At 42.0% G+C, this 18,338-nt stretch overlaps 5 protein-coding genes across 5 annotated transcripts, besides 10 other annotated features; 3 read left to right on the forward strand and 2 right to left on the reverse strand.

The window, feature by feature from the left end:
* Nucleotides 1-41: 41 nt before the first annotated feature.
* On the forward strand, nucleotides 42-1,735 carry PVX_122395 (ATP synthase gamma chain, mitochondrial precursor, putative; the record flags this gene model as incomplete). Its single annotated transcript, XM_001616992.1, has 3 exons — nucleotides 42-1,180; nucleotides 1,400-1,489; nucleotides 1,682-1,735. The coding sequence occupies exons 1-3, from the start codon at nucleotides 386-388 to the stop codon at nucleotides 1,733-1,735; spliced, it is 939 nt and encodes a 312-aa protein (XP_001617042.1). The 5' UTR covers nucleotides 42-385.
* Nucleotides 1,736-2,074: 339 nt separating this feature from the next.
* Nucleotides 2,075-2,102: a microsatellite.
* A 116-nt stretch (nucleotides 2,103-2,218) lies between these two features.
* Nucleotides 2,219-2,242: a microsatellite.
* A 1,427-nt stretch (nucleotides 2,243-3,669) lies between these two features.
* On the forward strand, nucleotides 3,670-5,618 carry PVX_122405 (adaptor-related protein complex 1, mu 1 subunit, putative; the record flags this gene model as incomplete). The annotated part of the gene is made up of 1 exon (XM_001616993.1): nucleotides 3,670-5,618. One exon carries the CDS (start codon nucleotides 3,670-3,672, stop codon nucleotides 5,044-5,046), a length of 1,377 nt encoding a protein of 458 aa, XP_001617043.1. The 3' UTR covers nucleotides 5,047-5,618.
* A 674-nt stretch (nucleotides 5,619-6,292) lies between these two features.
* PVX_122410 (26S proteasome ATPase subunit, putative) lies at nucleotides 6,293-8,387 on the reverse strand. The gene is made up of 2 exons (XM_001616994.1): nucleotides 7,765-8,387; nucleotides 6,293-7,534 (listed from the first exon to the last, which is right to left on the reverse strand). The coding sequence occupies exons 1-2, from the start codon at nucleotides 7,831-7,833 to the stop codon at nucleotides 6,341-6,343; spliced, it is 1,263 nt and encodes a 420-aa protein (XP_001617044.1). The 5' UTR covers nucleotides 7,834-8,387; the 3' UTR covers nucleotides 6,293-6,340.
* Nucleotides 7,407-7,461: a microsatellite.
* A 1,241-nt stretch (nucleotides 8,388-9,628) lies between the features above and the next one.
* Nucleotides 9,629-9,649: a microsatellite.
* A 565-nt stretch (nucleotides 9,650-10,214) lies between these two features.
* On the forward strand, nucleotides 10,215-13,217 carry PVX_122415 (hypothetical protein, conserved; the record flags this gene model as incomplete). The annotated part of the gene is made up of 1 exon (XM_001616995.1): nucleotides 10,215-13,217. Exon 1 carries the CDS (start codon nucleotides 11,415-11,417, stop codon nucleotides 13,215-13,217), a length of 1,803 nt encoding a protein of 600 aa, XP_001617045.1. The 5' UTR covers nucleotides 10,215-11,414.
* Nucleotides 11,927-12,015: a microsatellite.
* Nucleotides 12,840-12,915: a microsatellite.
* A 970-nt stretch (nucleotides 13,218-14,187) lies between the features above and the next one.
* Nucleotides 14,188-14,255: a microsatellite.
* A 70-nt stretch (nucleotides 14,256-14,325) lies between these two features.
* Nucleotides 14,326-15,203, reverse strand: PVX_122420 (cytochrome c, putative; the record flags this gene model as incomplete). The annotated part of the gene is made up of 1 exon (XM_001616996.1): nucleotides 14,326-15,203. The coding sequence occupies exon 1, from the start codon at nucleotides 14,788-14,790 to the stop codon at nucleotides 14,326-14,328; it is 465 nt and encodes a 154-aa protein (XP_001617046.1). The 5' UTR covers nucleotides 14,791-15,203.
* Nucleotides 14,568-14,652: a microsatellite.
* A 584-nt stretch (nucleotides 15,204-15,787) lies between the features above and the next one.
* Nucleotides 15,788-15,882: a microsatellite.
* Nucleotides 15,883-17,808: 1,926 nt separating this feature from the next.
* Nucleotides 17,809-17,828: a microsatellite.
* Nucleotides 17,829-18,338: the final 510 nt, after the last annotated feature.

Raw genomic sequence — 18,338 nt, forward strand, 5'->3', positions numbered from 1 at the left:
CCGCAGTCACCGATCAGTAACCTCCTTTATGCGTGCACTTCCACACAAGTTAAACACACAGCGTGGTACTGCCAGCACCCCGAATGAACGTACACCCTCAGAGCAACTCCCTTTCAACCGCGTCGCCTTTTTCCCGCAAGGCTTCTTGCCAAGAAGGATCTCCAAGCAACACACAGCTGGGTAACCCCCCAACGGAGGAGAGGCAAAAAAGGAAAAAAAAAAAATGCACTGCACGAAACAGGCACAACGGGAGTTCTAGCGCTTAGCAAGGTTAAAAGAGAGAAGGGCTTCGCCATTACGAAGATTAGCGGCGAGACGAGGAATAGCTACTTCGCGAACACCAGCCACCACCGCGCCACCCTCACCCCCGTGCAAGACCGTCAAAATGGCATGGAACAACAAACTGCTAATTCGCGCAGAGCAGTGCGCCCTGAACAACCTGAGCATAATGGCGAAGAGAAACTTCGCAAGCGACAACCTGAGATCCTTGTCGCTCCGAATGAAGTCAATCAAGTCCATCCAGAAAATCACGAAAGCAATGAAAATGGTTGCCGCGTCCAAATTTAAAGGGGACCAAAGAAGGTTAGAAAATTGCAAGCACTTCTCCACCCCACTAACTGATATATTTAACAGATTAAACAAGCAAGAAATGCACCAAAAAAATGAAGACCTTGCAATCATCGCCATTTCATCAGATAAAGGACTGTGCGGTAGTGTCAATTCTTCCGTCTCAAGAGTTTGCAAAAAATTATTAGAAAATGAACAAGTGGAAAACGAACTTGTTAATAACATTACCCCCAGTAAAATCTACTTCTACGGTATAGGAGAGAAAATCAGGTCAGCTTTAAATAGATTGCATGCAGATAAATTTGAAGCCATCTACAATGAGTACAATAAGATTCCAATAAATTTCCTCACATGTGCATATATTGCCGAACGCATAATAAAAAAGAACCACAGCAACTTGCTGATTGTTTATAATAATTTCAAGTCAGCCATATCTTTTGATACCAAAATTTTAAGTGTTTTTTCGGAGAAGCAGCTTAAAAAAATGAACAAAAAGGAGCTAGCCACTTTCGAGTTTGAGCCAGAACTTGATCATATTTTTAAGGACATCTACGAGTTCTACCTTACCTCCCTCATTTATAACTGCATCATAGAGAATTTGGCCGCCGAGCAGGTAAAGGGATACGTGCGAGGGGTGGACAGAGAGAGCGCAGCCCTCTACATATGTAGGCATGTGGGCAGCTCGTAGGGGGGCACCCTCATCCAGTCAGTTGGAGTGGCCCCTCCCCCATTCCACATACATACATGCGTACATACGTAGATATGTAGATATACACCCTCCACATTTAACTCGATGCGTTATGCTCCCCCGCCCCCTCTGCCCCTCATTCAGTCCGCCCGAATGACAGCCATGGACAACGCCTCCTCGAGTGCCACCGACATGCTAGACGCCCTTTCGCTGAAGTATAACAGGGCGAGACAGGTAAAAGGGCAAAGCACAAAAAGCATGCGGAGAAAAAAATGAACCATAGGTTCAACGAGTTGGTGCCTCACCAATTCATGAGCGGACGCTTTGGAGTAGCACATTGGTCCACCACTTCTTCCGTCTCTTCTGCCGTCCAGTTCGTGCCATCCCCGCTACACACCCGTCCGCGCCCCTTCCCCCCACTCGCAGTCTAAAATTACGTTGGAGCTTATCGAAATTATATCCGGTGCGAACGCCTTGTAGTGCTTTCGTAATGAGGACAGCCTATCTCTTCATACATGAAGCACGTCGGGAATGCTGTCTCGGAATGAGCCATTTGTCGAAGTGGGGATATACGACCTCACTGCTACGCGAATGTATCACCCCCCATGCATCACCCCGTTTGGAGAGGATATATTTTTTTTATTTCCCCCCACTCGGGGACACCTACGTGTTATAAAAGGACACACCAAAATGGAAACAAAAAAACACATACATAAAAGTGTCTCCCATTTTGAGATTTTTTTTTTTTTTTTTTTTTGGAATAACTTCGGCTAATTGTGGCCAGTTAGAAACCCAAGTGGGTTTACATATAAATGTGTATACACGCTGCACACTCTTTGTGCAAATAATCTTTTTGCGCTTCCGCCACAGGGGGACGCCCCCCCCTTTTGTGCATTTACAACAACTCTGCGACGCTGCTGCAGCAAAGCTAATATCCCGTGGTGAAGTGTAAAAAAAAAAAAGGCAAAGAGGACGGGGTAAGAAAAATCTGATTCAATGGTAACATGCCTATGAAGGCACTGCGAAATTGATTCTTCAGTTTGAGCGTAAACTTGTGCTGTACTTCCCAAGGCACAATATTGCAAACACCCCAAGGTGTTGTGTGCGGGCGGGTACACATACCGCACGATCAGCTCATTGCATGGTGTATTGTTTTACCACTTCTCTTCATGTAGCATTCGAGGGAAACGCGCTTTTGCTTCTTTGCAGGTGATCTCTTTCTCGTATTTCCATCACAAGGGTAATTTTTTTTTTTTTGTGCAAAATTGGGGAACAGAAACCAATCAAATTGAAAAAAAAGAAAAAGGATGAATTGGGATAAACACGCGATACATAAAAGGTTTCTCCCCCAAACGGATAAGCTACTTTTCACTTGAGTATATCACCAATAACTGCTGCGCCTGGTTTGTTACCATGTACGCAAAGGAACAGGCGGCCGCTTCACCTGGGAGTACAGTGGAGGGAGAAAATCCGCAGTTCACACATCGCGCATTTCGGTGTACAAAAATGAGTGGGAGGTGAATAATCCAGGCGTTTTTTTTTTTCTTTTTTTTTTTTTTTTCTCACCTTCCATTTCCGCTCAGAAGCTAGCAGATTGTCACCCGAGCTGACGTATGCCCACAAATAATATGTACCATAAGCGGCATGTATACTTCCCTCCATTTTGTGTGAGCGCATGTTCGTGTACAGTTGGGGGCATTCATGCGAACACGGGGTCGTTTCGGCGAGCGATTTGGCCGATAGTCTTTTTGAAGCAGCTCTTCCCCTTTGTGACGCGCTCACTTTTTTGTTTTTCCACTTTTGGGTCACCTCCCACCAGGTGAACGAGCTCTCAGTGGTCACCCCCCTTCTTCGTCATACATCATCGAAAGCGCGATTTGGAAGGAGCAAACATTTTGGGTGACTTTCCCACTCTGCAAATTATTTAATCGCGGCTGCCATGCGAGTTCGTCCTCACTGTGTGGCATAGGCATAGCGGCATTTTCCCCCTCCCCGCGCCGCGTACATTTTTTTCACTTCCCCCCTGCTGGGAAGTGATGAAGCAGTAGGGAGGTTGCTTACACGGCAGTCACAGGGGATCTCAGCGCGAAATTCCGTCCTCCTCTCCCCCACGAAGCACGTAACCCAGAAGGGCATTTATTTTCGCCCGTCGAAGATTCTCCTCCCCAGCAGAAATACCGCATGGCACAACTGCTCAGAAGCGCTGGGGCGGCGTTGAAAAAATATTTGGATGGAAAAAAAAAACAAAAAATAAGTCAAGAAGAAGGGGAGAAAAGTAGGAGGAATCTTCACAGCATAAAAGGAATAAGTCGCCTTGCGTAGGAAAGGGGGGAACCTCCCACTGTAGCTGCTCCATCTGACGTTTTCTCCCCTATTTTTTTCCTGTTCTTCCAACCCCTCTCAAACCTGCAAAGATGGCGTGCATAAGCGCCATTTTCATCATCGACATGAAGGGGAAAGTAATCATCAACAGGAACTACCGCGGCGAAGTGAACCTAAACCTGACGGAGGTATTTTACAATTGCGTAATCGATCAGGAAGACAACCTGATAAAGCCCATATTCCACGTGAACGGGCTGACCTACTGCTGGGTGGCCTATAACAATATATACATCCTGGCGGTAACGAGAAAAAACAGCAATGCCACGTTGATCATCACATTTTTATACAAATTAATCCACGTGTTGAAGGACTACTTTAAGGTGCTGGAGGAGGAAAGCATTAAGGACAACTTCGTAATTACGTATGAGCTACTCGACGAAATGATTGACAATGGGTTCCCCCAGTTAAGTGAAGTGAAAATTTTGAGAGAGTACATAAAAAATAAAGCTCACCAGTTAACAGTGAAAAATATAAAAATTCCGTCAGCCATTACCAATTCGGTATCTTGGAGGAATGAAGGCATAAAATATAAGAAGAACGAAATATTTTTGGACGTCATTGAAAGCTTAAACATTATAATCTCGTCCAATGGTACCGTTTTGAGGAGTGAAATTCTGGGGTGCCTAAAAATGAAGTCATACCTATCTGGTATGCCAGAATTAAAGCTAGGGTTAAATGATAAACTTTTGTTTAATAAAAATGTGAGCAATTTTAACAGTACAAGTGGTGGCGGTACGGGCAATGCGGGAAGTGGAGGTACCAATTCGAATACATCTAACCTTGCCAATGTAAATACACAGACGAATAGAACCAAATTGGTAGAATTAGAGGACATGAAATTTCATCAATGTGTTCGTCTCTCTAAATTTGAAAATGATCGAACCATTTCTTTTATCCCTCCAGATGGAATTTTCAATTTGATGACATATCGTTTGAGTACCCATGTGAAACCCCTCTTCTGGTTAGACATTAACATTTCCAAAAAGTCTCTCACCAAAATAGAGTATGTAGTCAAAGCTAAAGCTCAATTCAAAAATAAAAGCATTGCAAATAATGTGGAGTTTCATTTGCCCGTCCCTGCTGATGTAGATTCTCCTCATTTTCAAACCTACATAGGAAGTGTAAAATATTATCCCGATAAGGATATCCTCATATGGAAAATAAAACAATTTCAGGGCCAAAAGGAATACATTATGAATGCCCAGTTTGGCTTACCTTCCATCGTGTCCAATGAGAATAAGGATGTTTATTACAAGAGGCCTGTAAATGTGAAGTTCGAAATACCCTACTTCACCGTTTCGGGCATCACCGTGCGGTACCTGAAGATTATTGAAAAGAGCGGCTACCAGGCTTTGCCCTGGGTCAGGTACATCACGCAGAACGGCGACTACCAGGTTAGGATTTCCTGACGCGCCCTTGGGGGAGAATTCGGAACAGCGGCGGGGATTTTGCGAAGGTGTTTGCTTCCCCACGTTGCTTCTACTTTGTGCTTCTACTTTTGCCTCTACTTTATGCTTCCCCTTTTGCGCAATTGGGAGGGTGGGTGACCCGTCGTAACCAGCGCAGGTGAGTATACCTTGCGCCGTGCCGGACTCCCCCCGCTGCTTTATCAATCGTGATTGCTACCCCTTTGGATGGCGCGAAAATGTCTGGGCTAAAAGGGACGCGGCGGGGGGAACATCCACACAAGTGCGTAACGCCATGTGTAACTCCGCATTGCATTTCCGCGCAGTGCCTTTTTTGTAAGTTCCCCATGCCCACATACCATGTGTGTATGTGCGCGCAGCCGTAACAGTTTCACCACGTGGAGGGGGCACATTCGGCCAAATAGCAGGAACGTATATATGTACATATATATATGCATATTTTATTTTTTTCTTCCTTTTGCACACACTACCCCCCTTTAATTCTCCCACCCGCAACATAGAATTAAATTTTTCCAGTGATCAAATCTGCTTGTTGTTTCGTTTATTGCTACCCATTCGAACTCGCTCTTAATGTGTATATGTTTTCTCCTAATCGCGCATACGCAAATGTGACAGCAGCAAGTGGCCTTATTCTTTTCCCCCCCCTCACGGTTAAGACATCCTCATTCGTTAAAAAAAAAAAAGAACAGTGAATATTCACCAGAAATGGCAATTCTTTTCTGCTACCCAGTTTTATTATACTTTTTTGTGGGAATACTTTGCAAAATGGTCTCTGTTCTTCCATTCGTAGGGGTACAAGAGAACCCATCAAAGAGCGCCCCGTTTTGGGGATCACTCGATCAGCGCCACCGCGTCTGTCACGTTGGGGTTCCCCACGAACAGCACCAAATGGCTAAAACTATATTATGCACTATAAAAAATCAGAGTCTTTAAAATTTTCACGCTTCATGCAATGCGTACAGGTAAAAAAGAGTGTAGTGTGGGAAAAAAAAAAAAGAAGCATGCGTGCATGTTCATTGGGAGGGGGGGCATTTTCGCTTCATACGACTGGCATGCACGTTCACATGTTGATAGGAAAAAAACAGCACTCGTGTGTGCCCACCTCCATGTGTGGCTTATACTCCAATGTGCGCGTCGAAATAGTGACGCGTTAAGTGACCTCTTTTTTGTTGCCTAACCTTCACAATTTCCCCCTTGCACCGCCCGCGCGCACCCCCACATGGTATGGTTCCGCGCAACCTCGAAGCCAAAGTGGCGAGCAGCGCCGGTGAGTGCGCTAATTGTACACCATATACTTTCCCGTGGCCGAAAATTGCTTGCAACCGTGTATGACTTTGTTTATTGCGAGGAGCAGGTCCTTCTCGGTGATGGTTTTTCTTCTGGCCCTGATGGCAAACATACCTGCCTCTGTGCAGACACTTCGAATATCAGAACCGGTGCTGTTGGGGCACAGTCTAGCCAGCAGCTCGAATCTAACATTTCTGCTCATATTCATAGTATTCGCGTGAATCTTAAAAATATGGGTTCTACCTTCAAGGTCAGGTAAACTAAATTCTATCTTTCTGTCAATTCTACCCGGTCTAACTAATGCACTATCTAACGTGTCGGGCCTATTGGTAGCCATTAGCACTTTGATATTACCTCTGTTATCGAACCCATCTAGCTGATTTACAATTTCTAACATGGTTCTTTGTACTTCATGATCCCCATGTGCACTTTCGTCTCCTCTAGAACCTCCTATTGCATCTACTTCATCAATAAATAGGATACACGCCTTTTTCGACTTAGCCATTTGAAATAATTCTCTCACCATTCTGGCACCTTCACCAACATATTTCTGCACAAGTTCGGAACCAATAACACATATGAAACAGGCATCTGTTCGATTGGCGATAGCTCTAGCGGTTAGAGTTTTACCCGTACCTGGGGGGCCATACAGTAGAACCCCTTTAGGAGGATCTATTCCCAAAGTTACAAATCTTTCCGGTTGCAGCAAAGGCATTTCTACCACTTCTCTTAACTTTTCTAATTGTTCTTTACATCCACCAATATCGTTGTAGGTAATATCTGGCTTCTCTTCCACTGTCATCATAGTGACTGTAGGGTCTATCTTTGGAGGTAGCAGAATTTGAATTTTGTATTTGGTTCTATCTACCCCTACTCTCATCCCTTCTTCTATATCACTTGGTGCAACCTTATCCCCTAACCCTACCACAAACTTCGCTATCTGTTTAACGTTAATAATGTACTTTGTTTGGTCCGTATCTCCATTGATAATTTTTGTACATCTAGCTACTTGCAGCGGTTGCTCTTCATTCAGCATCTGTTTATCTAACTGTAGATCCCATTGATTCGGCAGACATAACCCCGTGTCGCTTTCTCTCACTCCGCAAAGCTTGTTGATGCTCGTTACTAACCCGCTTATGTCGGACTCAACCTTCTTGATGCTCTTTGAGTACGGCCCGGATCCCTGCAGTGGGTGTGAAGCATAGGGGGGGGGGTTAGCGGTTTATCCGGTTAGCCGGTTGGCGGGGGCTCTCACGATGCGCCTTCTCAGTTGGCAAACGGTGTGTGCACAATGTGCGCGCAGTGTACGCGGGGGGCACACTGGAAAGTAAAGTCACTGCATCCGTGTAGGCATGCAGAAATAGCAAAACCGGGGGTGTAATTCTTCCCCTTTTTCGCTTTTCTTTCTCTTACGTAAGATTTCAAGATGTTTATATCTTCATCATCCAGGGGCTTGGACTGGGTGGGTGCGTCCTCATCCATTGTCGATTCGGCAAGGACATACAAAGAGGGCCAAAGGTAGGAATTGTATTGAAAAAGTAAACCGTGTCAGTTGCTTGAAGCGGATTGGGATTTTTTTTTTTTCTTTTTTCGCAAAGTTGTACATACGTTTGTTTTATTTTTTTTGTTTTTTTTTAAGTTATCCCTCTCTATCCGTTCGATTGACTGTACCCGTTAGCGCCGAACTCGAATGTATATTTTTATCTTATTCTCTTTGGCAATTCGCGAGAAAATCATGCGTACACGTGGCGCAAGTGACATGTGCGGGTTGGCCCTGCTTCGCGTACACGCCGCGCCACACGAGGCAGTTAAGCGCTTGATCGGAGGCTTCAGCCCAAGGCAATCGTACTTTCACCTCACGCATACGGAAAGGCACACTTGCCAGCGGGAGGATTAAACTCAAAAAAGGGGATTTCCTCTGAACAAGAAAAGTCTCCTTAATTTGTGTACACTTGTACAATCTGACCAAGAGGGGAAAAAAGTAAAATCGATTAAAAAAATTTACCTTCGTTACGGCGTTTGGTGCCCCTTTCGCTATCGCTTTTTTTTTTATTTTTATTTATTTTTTTTTTTTTGTTCCCATTTGGATTTATCCCCTCTCGCATTGTTTTAAAAAATAAGGGGGACAAAAGGTAAAACATTCATTTGGTGTTTCATTTGGGGGGGGAAAAAAAATTTAATTGTGAACACCAGTTGGGAAGTAACAAGTGGGTTGAACTGCAAATTGTAAATCACAAACTGCGGACTGCAAATTGCAAATCACAAACTGCGGACTGCAAATTGCGAACTACGAATTACGAGTTTACACCCAATTGGATCATTTGGAATTTTTTTTTCGATTTTTTTGTGATGAGAATAATCGAAGCATTGGCAGACGGAGAGGAAACCACTTGCACGGCAAAAGCTGGGGTGTACACAAATAAGTGTCTGCAGGGTTTGGAAAAAGGCACCTACGGGGTGGGGGGAGCTATACCCACGTATACACCCCTACTTTGCAACTCGCACGAATGTGTACAGGGTGAAAACGTCCCCACCATGTAAAATCCCATTCGGTCACTCTCCACAGCTTATTCGCAAAGAATTTTCTTACATGTCATGGAAGACCACCGTTGGGGTGAAACTACACCCAAGTGGTGAAAAGGGGAAGAACTGAACAGGTTAGTTCTGATCGTGGCTTCCTCCCTCCTCATTTAGTGACCCAACAAAAGCATCACTAATTAGTATTTCTAACCCGGTTGCTTTGCATTACCTGCAAGCGTGGCCACTTGGAAAAAAAAAAAACTTTGCAGTGGTGGATGATGCCCATGAAAGTGGACACACAAAAGAGTATATGCTGCTCTCTGGCAAGTACACAATTTTTGGCTGATGGCCCCCCACATGGGAAGCAACTCATTTGTTGCATTTGCAAAACATAAAAGAATGGTTGAGGGGACTTTCATTTATATTTTCCTTTGTAACCCTTTTGCTCTGTTTTAATTTTACGATGTGGACCTACCCCAGCGCGTTTCCGGGAAAGTATTCCTTTAAATGTGCCACTCATCCCCTCACCAAATGGAAATTTTCATTTTTTTCCCCCAAACCGTATGTCCATTTTTAAAGCATGTAAGAGAAAGCAAATGAATGTACTGTATAGGATATTCTTACCTGAACAGGAAATTTCATTTCGTAGAAGACGACAAAAAAAATGAAAAACTGGGCGGTAAAAGCTCCTCCTTTGGGCACCTCATCCCAGTGGGCGTTTATTTTATGCCGCTCTTCGTTCATTCTTTATTTTCGCCCATAAAAGTGGCCACCACACAGTTCGAAGCATTCCCGCTGGTCAAAGCAGCGCAGCAAAAAAGAAAAAAAAAAAAAAGCAAATCGAAAATGGCGCATCGCAAATCGCGCATCCCGCATCCCTAACTGGGGAACTCTTATTTACTCGCATGGGGATGCAACACCTGGACAGAAGCCCCTAGTGTGATAAACATGTGCGCAGTAAATAAACCGAGTGTCCATGTGTTAATACGTATTTAAAGTTTATACATATGGGGCCCGCGAAGGGGTGCCTAATTGTGTGTTCCAAAAAAGCTCACTTGGGGGGATTGCAAAAAGTGTAAGTACAAACGCGGATGATGCAATTTGACACCTTCGAAATGTCTGGAAATTACGAATCTTATTACATGCAGGGGGGGGAGGGGTGATTCAGCAAAGCGTCTTAATTGTTTCCCCTTACTGTGCACGGTATGTATAGCCTTTTCGCTAAACCTTGCAAAAAGGGGATTTTTTTTTTTTTTTATCTATTCTACAACACTGAGCAATGAAATTCTTTTTTAGCGCGCGAAACGGGCGTGTATTTTGCAATTTTTTTTTTTCAATTTTTTGATTAAAATGTACTGGTGGTTGGCTACAGACAGGTATGCATTCTCTGCTACAAGACGTATTTCATTTTAATCCGTGCGTTTTTTCAAGCTTTGTCATTTTTTCCTTTTTTTTGTTCGCCCCTTTGCGTAAACGTGTGAGACGGCTGGCTGTTACCTCCGTCACCTGTTTGTACATTTAGCGAATGTTGATCAGACATCTCAGCAGTTCGTCCGTTCGATCATTCGCTCATTCGCTGATTTGTTCGTTTGTTTACCTATCCATCGTTTATTTATTACTCCTTTTTTTACCCCTTTGTGCCCATTTGTTTACTTTATTCACCTTTTTTTACTTCATCTTTTTACTTCATTTTTTTTACTTTATTTTATTTTTTTTTTTTTTCTATCCTCCTTGGCGTCCATCGCATAAATATATCCCCCAAGCCGCATGTCGTATTCAAATGTATATAAAAAAAAAAACTAGCATAAGAAGTACCCCCAGCGCGTGAATTTTGCCTTTGCGAGCATGGCACGAAAATAAGCGAATAAACAAAACACAGTATATAGTAACATTGCAAGTATTTTATTTTACCTATACAATACAAGTTATTGAAGCGCTTACAATTTTGTGCATATTGGGGTACGTACAAAATTTGTATATATTAAAATATATATATTATTTATATGTAGGTATATATTTTTGCGCATATTGCATTATTTTTTAAAAAAATTCGCCGCGTTTTTTTTTTTTTTTTTTTTTCATTTTTCAGCGAAATAAACGAGAAAACAATTCCATTTCATCGTTTTACTTGTAAGCGCCCTTTTTCCGTTTTGTAAACAAATTTGACCACAAAAAAATTAAAATCGCAAAAAATAGCATATATATGTGAGGAAGTTAGCACGTAAATGCGTATACGTACATGTATACATAATTATACGCGTATATTTGTATACATGTACGTGGGTATAATTATATGCGTACATGTACCCCTTGCGTGCCTTGAAAAATGACATGTTTTTAACGCCAACACCTCTCCCCCCATCACCCCCTGTGCGTACTTCCATTTCGACGAAATCGAGAACGTCGACTTTGACAAATCTGGGCAACGTCATCTCATCGCAGTTGAGATAAGCAGTTAATCCATTTGAAGCGAACAAACAGGGGGGGAAGCGGAAAAAGAAGAAAAAAAAAAAAAAAAAGCGCAAAAAAGAGCAAAAATTAAGATGGTGGTTAACCATCACAACCATGATGAAGAGTGCAGCGTAGAAAATTCCGACAAAAAAAAAAAAGAGGAATCCTGTCAAGTAGGTGAATCGACTTTATGCCCTCCCAGCACTGGTAATGGAACGCCAGACCCTTTAGAAGTAATTCATAATGGCGAAAATTTGCATCACCGGAGGGAAGATTTTGTAGACGAGGAGCGCAATTTGCTCGGTGAGGGAAGAAGCCAGCATGGGAATGACATCGACAGTGAGCATTCTAAGGAAGAGTCGGAAAAAAGCGAAAGGGGGCACGTCCAAGGAGGTGACACCAAGAGGGACTCCAAAAGGAACATCAAAAGGGACACCAAAAGGAACACCAAAAGGGATACCCAAATCGACACCAATAGGGATACCCAAATCGACACCAATAGGGATACCCAAATCGACACCAATAGGGAAACCGAAAATGGTAACCAAAGGGAGATAGCCCCGAATGAACTGAGCAAACAGTCCCGCGAGGAGGCGGTCGACCACCCCCAGGGGGGAGGAAGCCCCCACAGTAGCGCACACTCAACTAACGCGCATGCAATAAAAGTGGACGACGCGGAAGGACCATCGGATGAACCCCAAATAGAAGCCGCTGACGTACCACCAAGCGACGCGGCGAATGCTCTACAAATCGAGGAGGACGATTTGCAGGCAGAAACTGAAGATGGGTCTTTAAGCGGCACGCTCTACGGATCGATAATTGGCTCCATAAACAGTTCCCAAATTAGCTCCCATAACGTTTCTCAGTTTGGCTCCCACAACGTTTCTCAGTTTGGCTCCCACAACGTTTCTCAGTTTGGCTCCCATAACGACTCCCAGAGCAGCCATGCAAACAATTCCCCAGATGACGACGAAGACGAAACCGTGGAAGCGGTCGTGGCAAAAGAAGAAATGATCAACATTACCAGGCTCTACCACACGGGCATAAACAAAATAGAGGCAGTCATCGCCCTGTACAGATACTACAAAAACAACTTCAATCAACGGTTCAGGGAGCAAATGAACAAATACAACCCGCTTATCTACTTCTACAGTAACAACAACTTTGAAAATCACATCAGTGTGGATTACATGAACTATAAAGATAAAATGAATGCAATTAAGACGGAAAGACTATCGAGACTGGTGCTGTACATAGAGGATATAAACAAAATAAAACAAGCTCTAAAGGTTAAACAGCATAATGAATTCGAATTAGAGGATGACGAAAAGAAAGAATATTTTTACGATGCCAATGAAGACATAGAAGACTTCTTCATTTTCGACAACACCGTTTCGTATCTTAATAATGACGTTGAAAGCATATTTTCCGAAGGTGAAAATTCTTCCTTTTTTAAGGATGATGCAAGCATAGATAATTTCCTAGAAGAGCAGAAAAATAAAAGCAATGACGAATTTAATATGCTAAATTTATTTAATCGTTTTTCTTTAAAAAATTATTACATGTTCGATATTAATAAAAATTTGTGTGCAATTTATGCGCGCACCCCTATGATAATTAAAAAGTTTGCGGAAAAAATCAACTCCTACAGCAGCACAGAAAAGCCGGACGCTGACTTGGATGACACGAAGCAAGACGGAGTAAACTTTCCACGTGAACATAAAAATAAGGAAAATTATAATTACTATCCTGCAGCTCGTTCTCGTGAAAATAATCAAAATTTGGATGCCTACATTCAGTTTCATTGCGAAAAATGGCAAGAAAATATGTACGACATAGTTGAAGTAAATAGCCTCGAATTTGATTTTAATCGCTTAAGGTGCAACATAATGTAATTATGTTTTCCCCTTTAAGATAATGCAAAATGTGCGTTTAAGGAGATATGCAAAGGTGTATTTCCTTTTTTTTTTTTTCCCTTTCTTCGCGGGCCTCGGTTCATAAAGGTTTTATATGGAAGAGGGCAGCTGAGTTGAATTATAAAACACCTTCAGTGCTACAACACAACGTGGTAGTAACTTTCCGCTTTCTCCTTATCCGGAAAATAAGGTTTTATTTCACCTTTTTTTCCTTTGTTTTTACACGCAGAAAATTTTTGCATCTTTTAAATATGCAAAATTCGCCGTTTTTAATTTCCTCCGTTTTGGTTATATATTATTTTTTTTTGTTTCATTGGTTTGTTGGAGAAAGCGAAACGTTGTGATAGTTTCGTTTTTTTTTTTTTTTTTTTAATTTTTAGCTACTTGGCTACCTGACCATTTGGCTGCCTGGCCCCATTGCCGTCCATTTTTTCGTATGCCCCCGAAAACTTTACACATTTAATGCCGCTTAAAATTTGCTAAAGCGAAAATAGTTACTATGCTTAAAACGAACGCGTTTAACCGAAGTGTCGCTCAAAAGGTGAGGTCTGCAAAGGGAAACATATTCCTCCGCGCATTCCCGCTGCTCACTCGAAAGTGTGGATGTGCACAGTCGAACCCCTTTCGGAATCCCCAAAGGAATTAGCAATGACTACAGGGATAGTATTGTGCCATTAAAAATGACCTACATCGCGTGTGCACAATGTTCACCCTTACTCGCATCAAAAAAAAAAGAACTGTTCAAATTCAAACCTATTGCAGAGACCAAACATTTGGCTAAAATGATAGCGGTTCATTCAAAATGGGTTGGTAAACAATTGGGGAAGACGCGCGTCATGCGCACACACTTCTGCAATTGCCGTTGCACTTGCAGTTGAACGTACATTTGCATACATATTTAAAATGTGGCGGCGCTTAAAACCAAACTGAAACGAAAAAAAGAAAATTAAATGGAGCGGAGGTGGCGAAGGGGAAACGCCGCGTAGCCCATTCGAGTCATTTGACCCACCTTCTCATAAATTTGCACACAACATATTGCAATTTTTTTTTTTTTTTTTTTTTGCGAACAGGCGGGCAAGCCAAAATGTTATTTTTTTTTTTTGGAAAATTTTTCCACAATTTCTCTCCCATGTGGGTCATCATACGTAAGGGTTTTTAAATAGTGAACGATGTCAACCCTATCTTGAAAATTTGAAATTCCTTTAAAGTTCATACCAATGTTTGCTTCTACAAAATCTTTGGGGTTCCTCATGTACTTCATTAAATTTAAGTCATTCCATATAATGCCTGACGCGTACATATCAGGTGATACTTGAAAAGGCGAATTGCCTCTGCTCATTCCAGCCGTTCTGTTATAAACATTAAATAAGGAGGGACCCCAACTCGTGAACCCCGAATTGGATTGTGTGTTGTCGGGGGCTATGGAGTGACATTGCTTACAGTGCTTCTTGAATAGCTTCTCCCCTTTTACTTTGTCTCCCTTGGGTAGCACAAAATCATTTGGTAGTTCGTCATCTATCAGGTTGTTCTTTTTATTCCTGGCTACATTCATCTTTCGGTTTGTAAGTGGTGTTTGTTCCGTGTGTTCGTGCGGTAGTTGGGGGGTTAATTGGGAGGTTACTTTAGGGTTGCCTTAGAGCTGCTCGGGGGCAGCTTCTTAGGTTCGCTCGACAGTTGGTTCGTTTTTCTTTTCTGTGCTAGTCGTATCTGCCCTTGCAGGGTTCAACTTATTCTGGCAGAGCAAATTTCATGCCTGAATTTATTTTTTACTTTTCCTGCTTCACAGCCTCTTCATAATTTTTCTTTTCCTACTTGACCATCTGGTCAGGTTTCCTTTTTTTTGTGCCCCCTGCCTGTTCGTGTTTTTTCTTTTCCTGCTTCACTTTCTGCTCATTTTTTTTTTTTTTTTTTTCCGTGGTACCGCTCTTTCACCCCGTTGGTGTGTCAAAATATACGATAGGAATGAAAAAAAAAAAGAAAAAAAAAGAGCCAAAGTTAAATTACTTTACCTCCATTTTGTGTAGAAAAAATATGGCTCCCTTTTTGCCTTATCGTGTGCGGATGAAAGGCTAAAATGGGATATTTAGAGCGGCACAAGAAAATGCACGGAACGGCCGTGGCACTCCCGACGGAAGTTCCAGTAGAAGACCAGTTTGTACTTCCCCCAAATGGTAAATTTTAAGCAAATTCGCATACAGACATACGATTGCATTTGTTTATATTATCCCCCTTCCCAAATGGGCAGCCGCTACGTTAAGCAGTTACTCCCGCTGAGTACGCCATGATGCAGCAGACCACTTCAAATTGGAAGTTATGACGGTTCTAACCCGTAGCCATTTTGTGAATGCCCTAGTAGGTATACGTAACAAAGTCGAATTGCCGCTTAATTAGGCAGAAAAATTATGCCTTCCCCCGACCATCACAAATTTTGCCATCGATGAAGGTGGATCAAAGGGATGACTCACCGATATCACCACGTTTGTAATTGTACTATAACCTACATGCTGCGTTTTTTTTTTTTTTTTTAAACGCACTGGAGTAACAACTTTTTAACGGTGGAAAATGACTCGTATTTAATTTCTAACGTTGTAAAAACGAACCTTTCGAAAAGGCAAAAGTAACCATTAGGGTTGCTTACCCTTGATTCTTTAAATTATGTGATGTGTCACGGGTACACATGCACATTGTATATGCAGTATTTGCTGTACATGCTGTACATTCTTTATGTCCTCATCCAGTTGCACATTGATAAGTCCTTCGAGAGGCTTCCTTTCCGATCATACCTCATAAATATACCACAGCGACCTCCCCCATGCGCAGATCGAACAGCTGCGTTTAGCTTAAATGAAGCGACGCGAGGCATATTCTACGTACCCGCAAAAAGGCGCATTTTGCAAAGAAAGTTACACACTTAAAGTTTCGAGTTTCCAGTGGGGGGTAAAGAAAAAAAAAAAAAAAAAAAAAGAACGGATTTTTTTTCTTTGTAAAATTGTTTCTCCTTAACGGTTATAACCATGTTGTGAATATGGCCACATGTTTATAAAAAGGAGTGGATAATTAAGTACACACAAAAAAGGCCACACTTAAGCTATTTTGTTATTTTGTTATTTTTCTTTTTTCTGCTTCTACGCACATTTCACGATCGCTAAAGCAACCTTTTTTCTTCTTCTTAAATGACGAAGAAAGAACGCCGCCGCGAAGGGGTATGTGAATAATGACAGTACCACTTTTTTTTTTTTTTTTTTTTGCCCATTTACGATTAACCAATGGTTTTGCTTCAAATAATCGCGGAAAGGTGTGAAGGGAAAAATAAAAGAAAAATGACCACATCTGTTCACGCAACGTGTTTGAAATCGTTGTTTGCGCGAAATGATAGGTGAACCACTTTTATGAGCAGCGCAAACTCGGGAGCAAAATTAAGCAACCAAATGGGTGAAAACGGTCAAGTGTGTAAAAACGGCCGAGTAAATAACGCGGAGCCGCCCTATCACACGGATAGGCAACGCCCGCGATTAGCACATCTGAAGGAGTGATCTACAACCTACGGTGAAACGAGACGTGCATCGACATCACAAGCTCCCGTTGAGGAGAAAAAAAACAAAGCGTGTTTAAAATGGCCTGAATGTAAGGAACGCCCAAAGAAAAAAAAAAAAGAGGCAATTTGTTTAAAAAAAAATCCTTTATAAGAAGCAACTCCTTTTTATTATTAAATGTGTGTATATATATATTTATATATATATTTTTTTTTTTTTTTTTTTCTTTCATTTGTGTAAAGATAACTCCTACGTGTAAGCCCTGCTCGCTCCTCCATTGATGCACCGTGGACACCAAACGCGCCGCGCTGAAGTTGCGATAAAACCAACGCAGGACGTGTGCTCGTGGTTACTCCATTTAATTGAACCCTTCCTACACATCCGTTAAATAGTAAAGCATGAAATTGTTGAACACGTAACGAACAGAAAAGGAGTCACTTAAGATTAAGAGGTAATTATAGCAAGACTGCAAAACCGTCGCAAAACGGATACATAAGCCGCAGGGCATGCATCGCTGCTTCAAATTAAAACAAAAAAAAAAAAAAAAAAAGCAAAAAAGCATGCAACGTTCTGCTATTTTGCACATAAATTGGTAAACAAATAAGTGTATAATATAAACGTATGTGCAACGTGCGCAGATGAATTAACACAACGTGAAAGGAGAACCCCGTCACCCATGACCCGTGAAGCGGCGCTCCTGTTTTTGCTTCCTCTGAATGTCGAACGTTTGCTAATTTGCAACCGCTCTATGTGGTTCCATGAACCGAATTTCACACTCGTCACGTGATGTGCTCTCGCGATTGGCATGAAATGCCACGTTGCTGCGTGCTCGCGGATTGCGCAGAGGAGCGTGGTTTTCATTTAAATCGCGTCGCTTAAGTTTGGCAGAATTGATTCAACCGATAGGATTGGATTGGATAACTGGATTGATTGGGTTTACCGGATTGATTAATTTGATTCATTTTAATTTACATTTTAAATACCCATTTGAAAATATATTTTTTTTTTTTTTTTTTTTTAAAAGATGTTTTTTTTTTTTTTTGAAACGAGTTAATCGAACCAACTCTGATTTACGACCAACAGCATTTTTTTCTCCAACGTGTTTTCACACATGTCAAAATTGTAAGTTTTACATCCCAAGTTCTCGTTTCGTTTGAGAGTTTAGCCTTTTTTATTTATTTATTTGTGTTTCCCCGATTGTGGCATATATAAGTACATACGTTTTACACGTGACTGATTTTACTGACCGAATTGGCGCGCGTTTGCACTGGGCCTGATCAACTTCTTCACCAGTGGAAAATTGAAATAGCTTCCTTTGGGAGGAAAAATCGCACAACGGAAAAGGAGAAAATCGCGCAAAAAAATAGGATATACATATAAATACATATATAGTTATTTTATTTATACGTAGTTATATACAGTTAATATATAAAAAGATACTTTAAAAAAATACCAGTGCACGCCTGCGCCACGGCATATTCGAACCGCAGCAGGCAGCAGCAGGAAGCAGCAGTCGTCGCGCCGAACGGGCCGCACTGCCAAAGCGTATGCCTGCACCGCGCGTGGT

The sequence above is a fragment of the Plasmodium vivax genome, chromosome 14 (assembly GCF_000002415.2).
Source record: "Plasmodium vivax chromosome 14, whole genome shotgun sequence".
Classification (NCBI taxonomy): domain Eukaryota; phylum Apicomplexa; class Aconoidasida; order Haemosporida; family Plasmodiidae; genus Plasmodium; species Plasmodium vivax.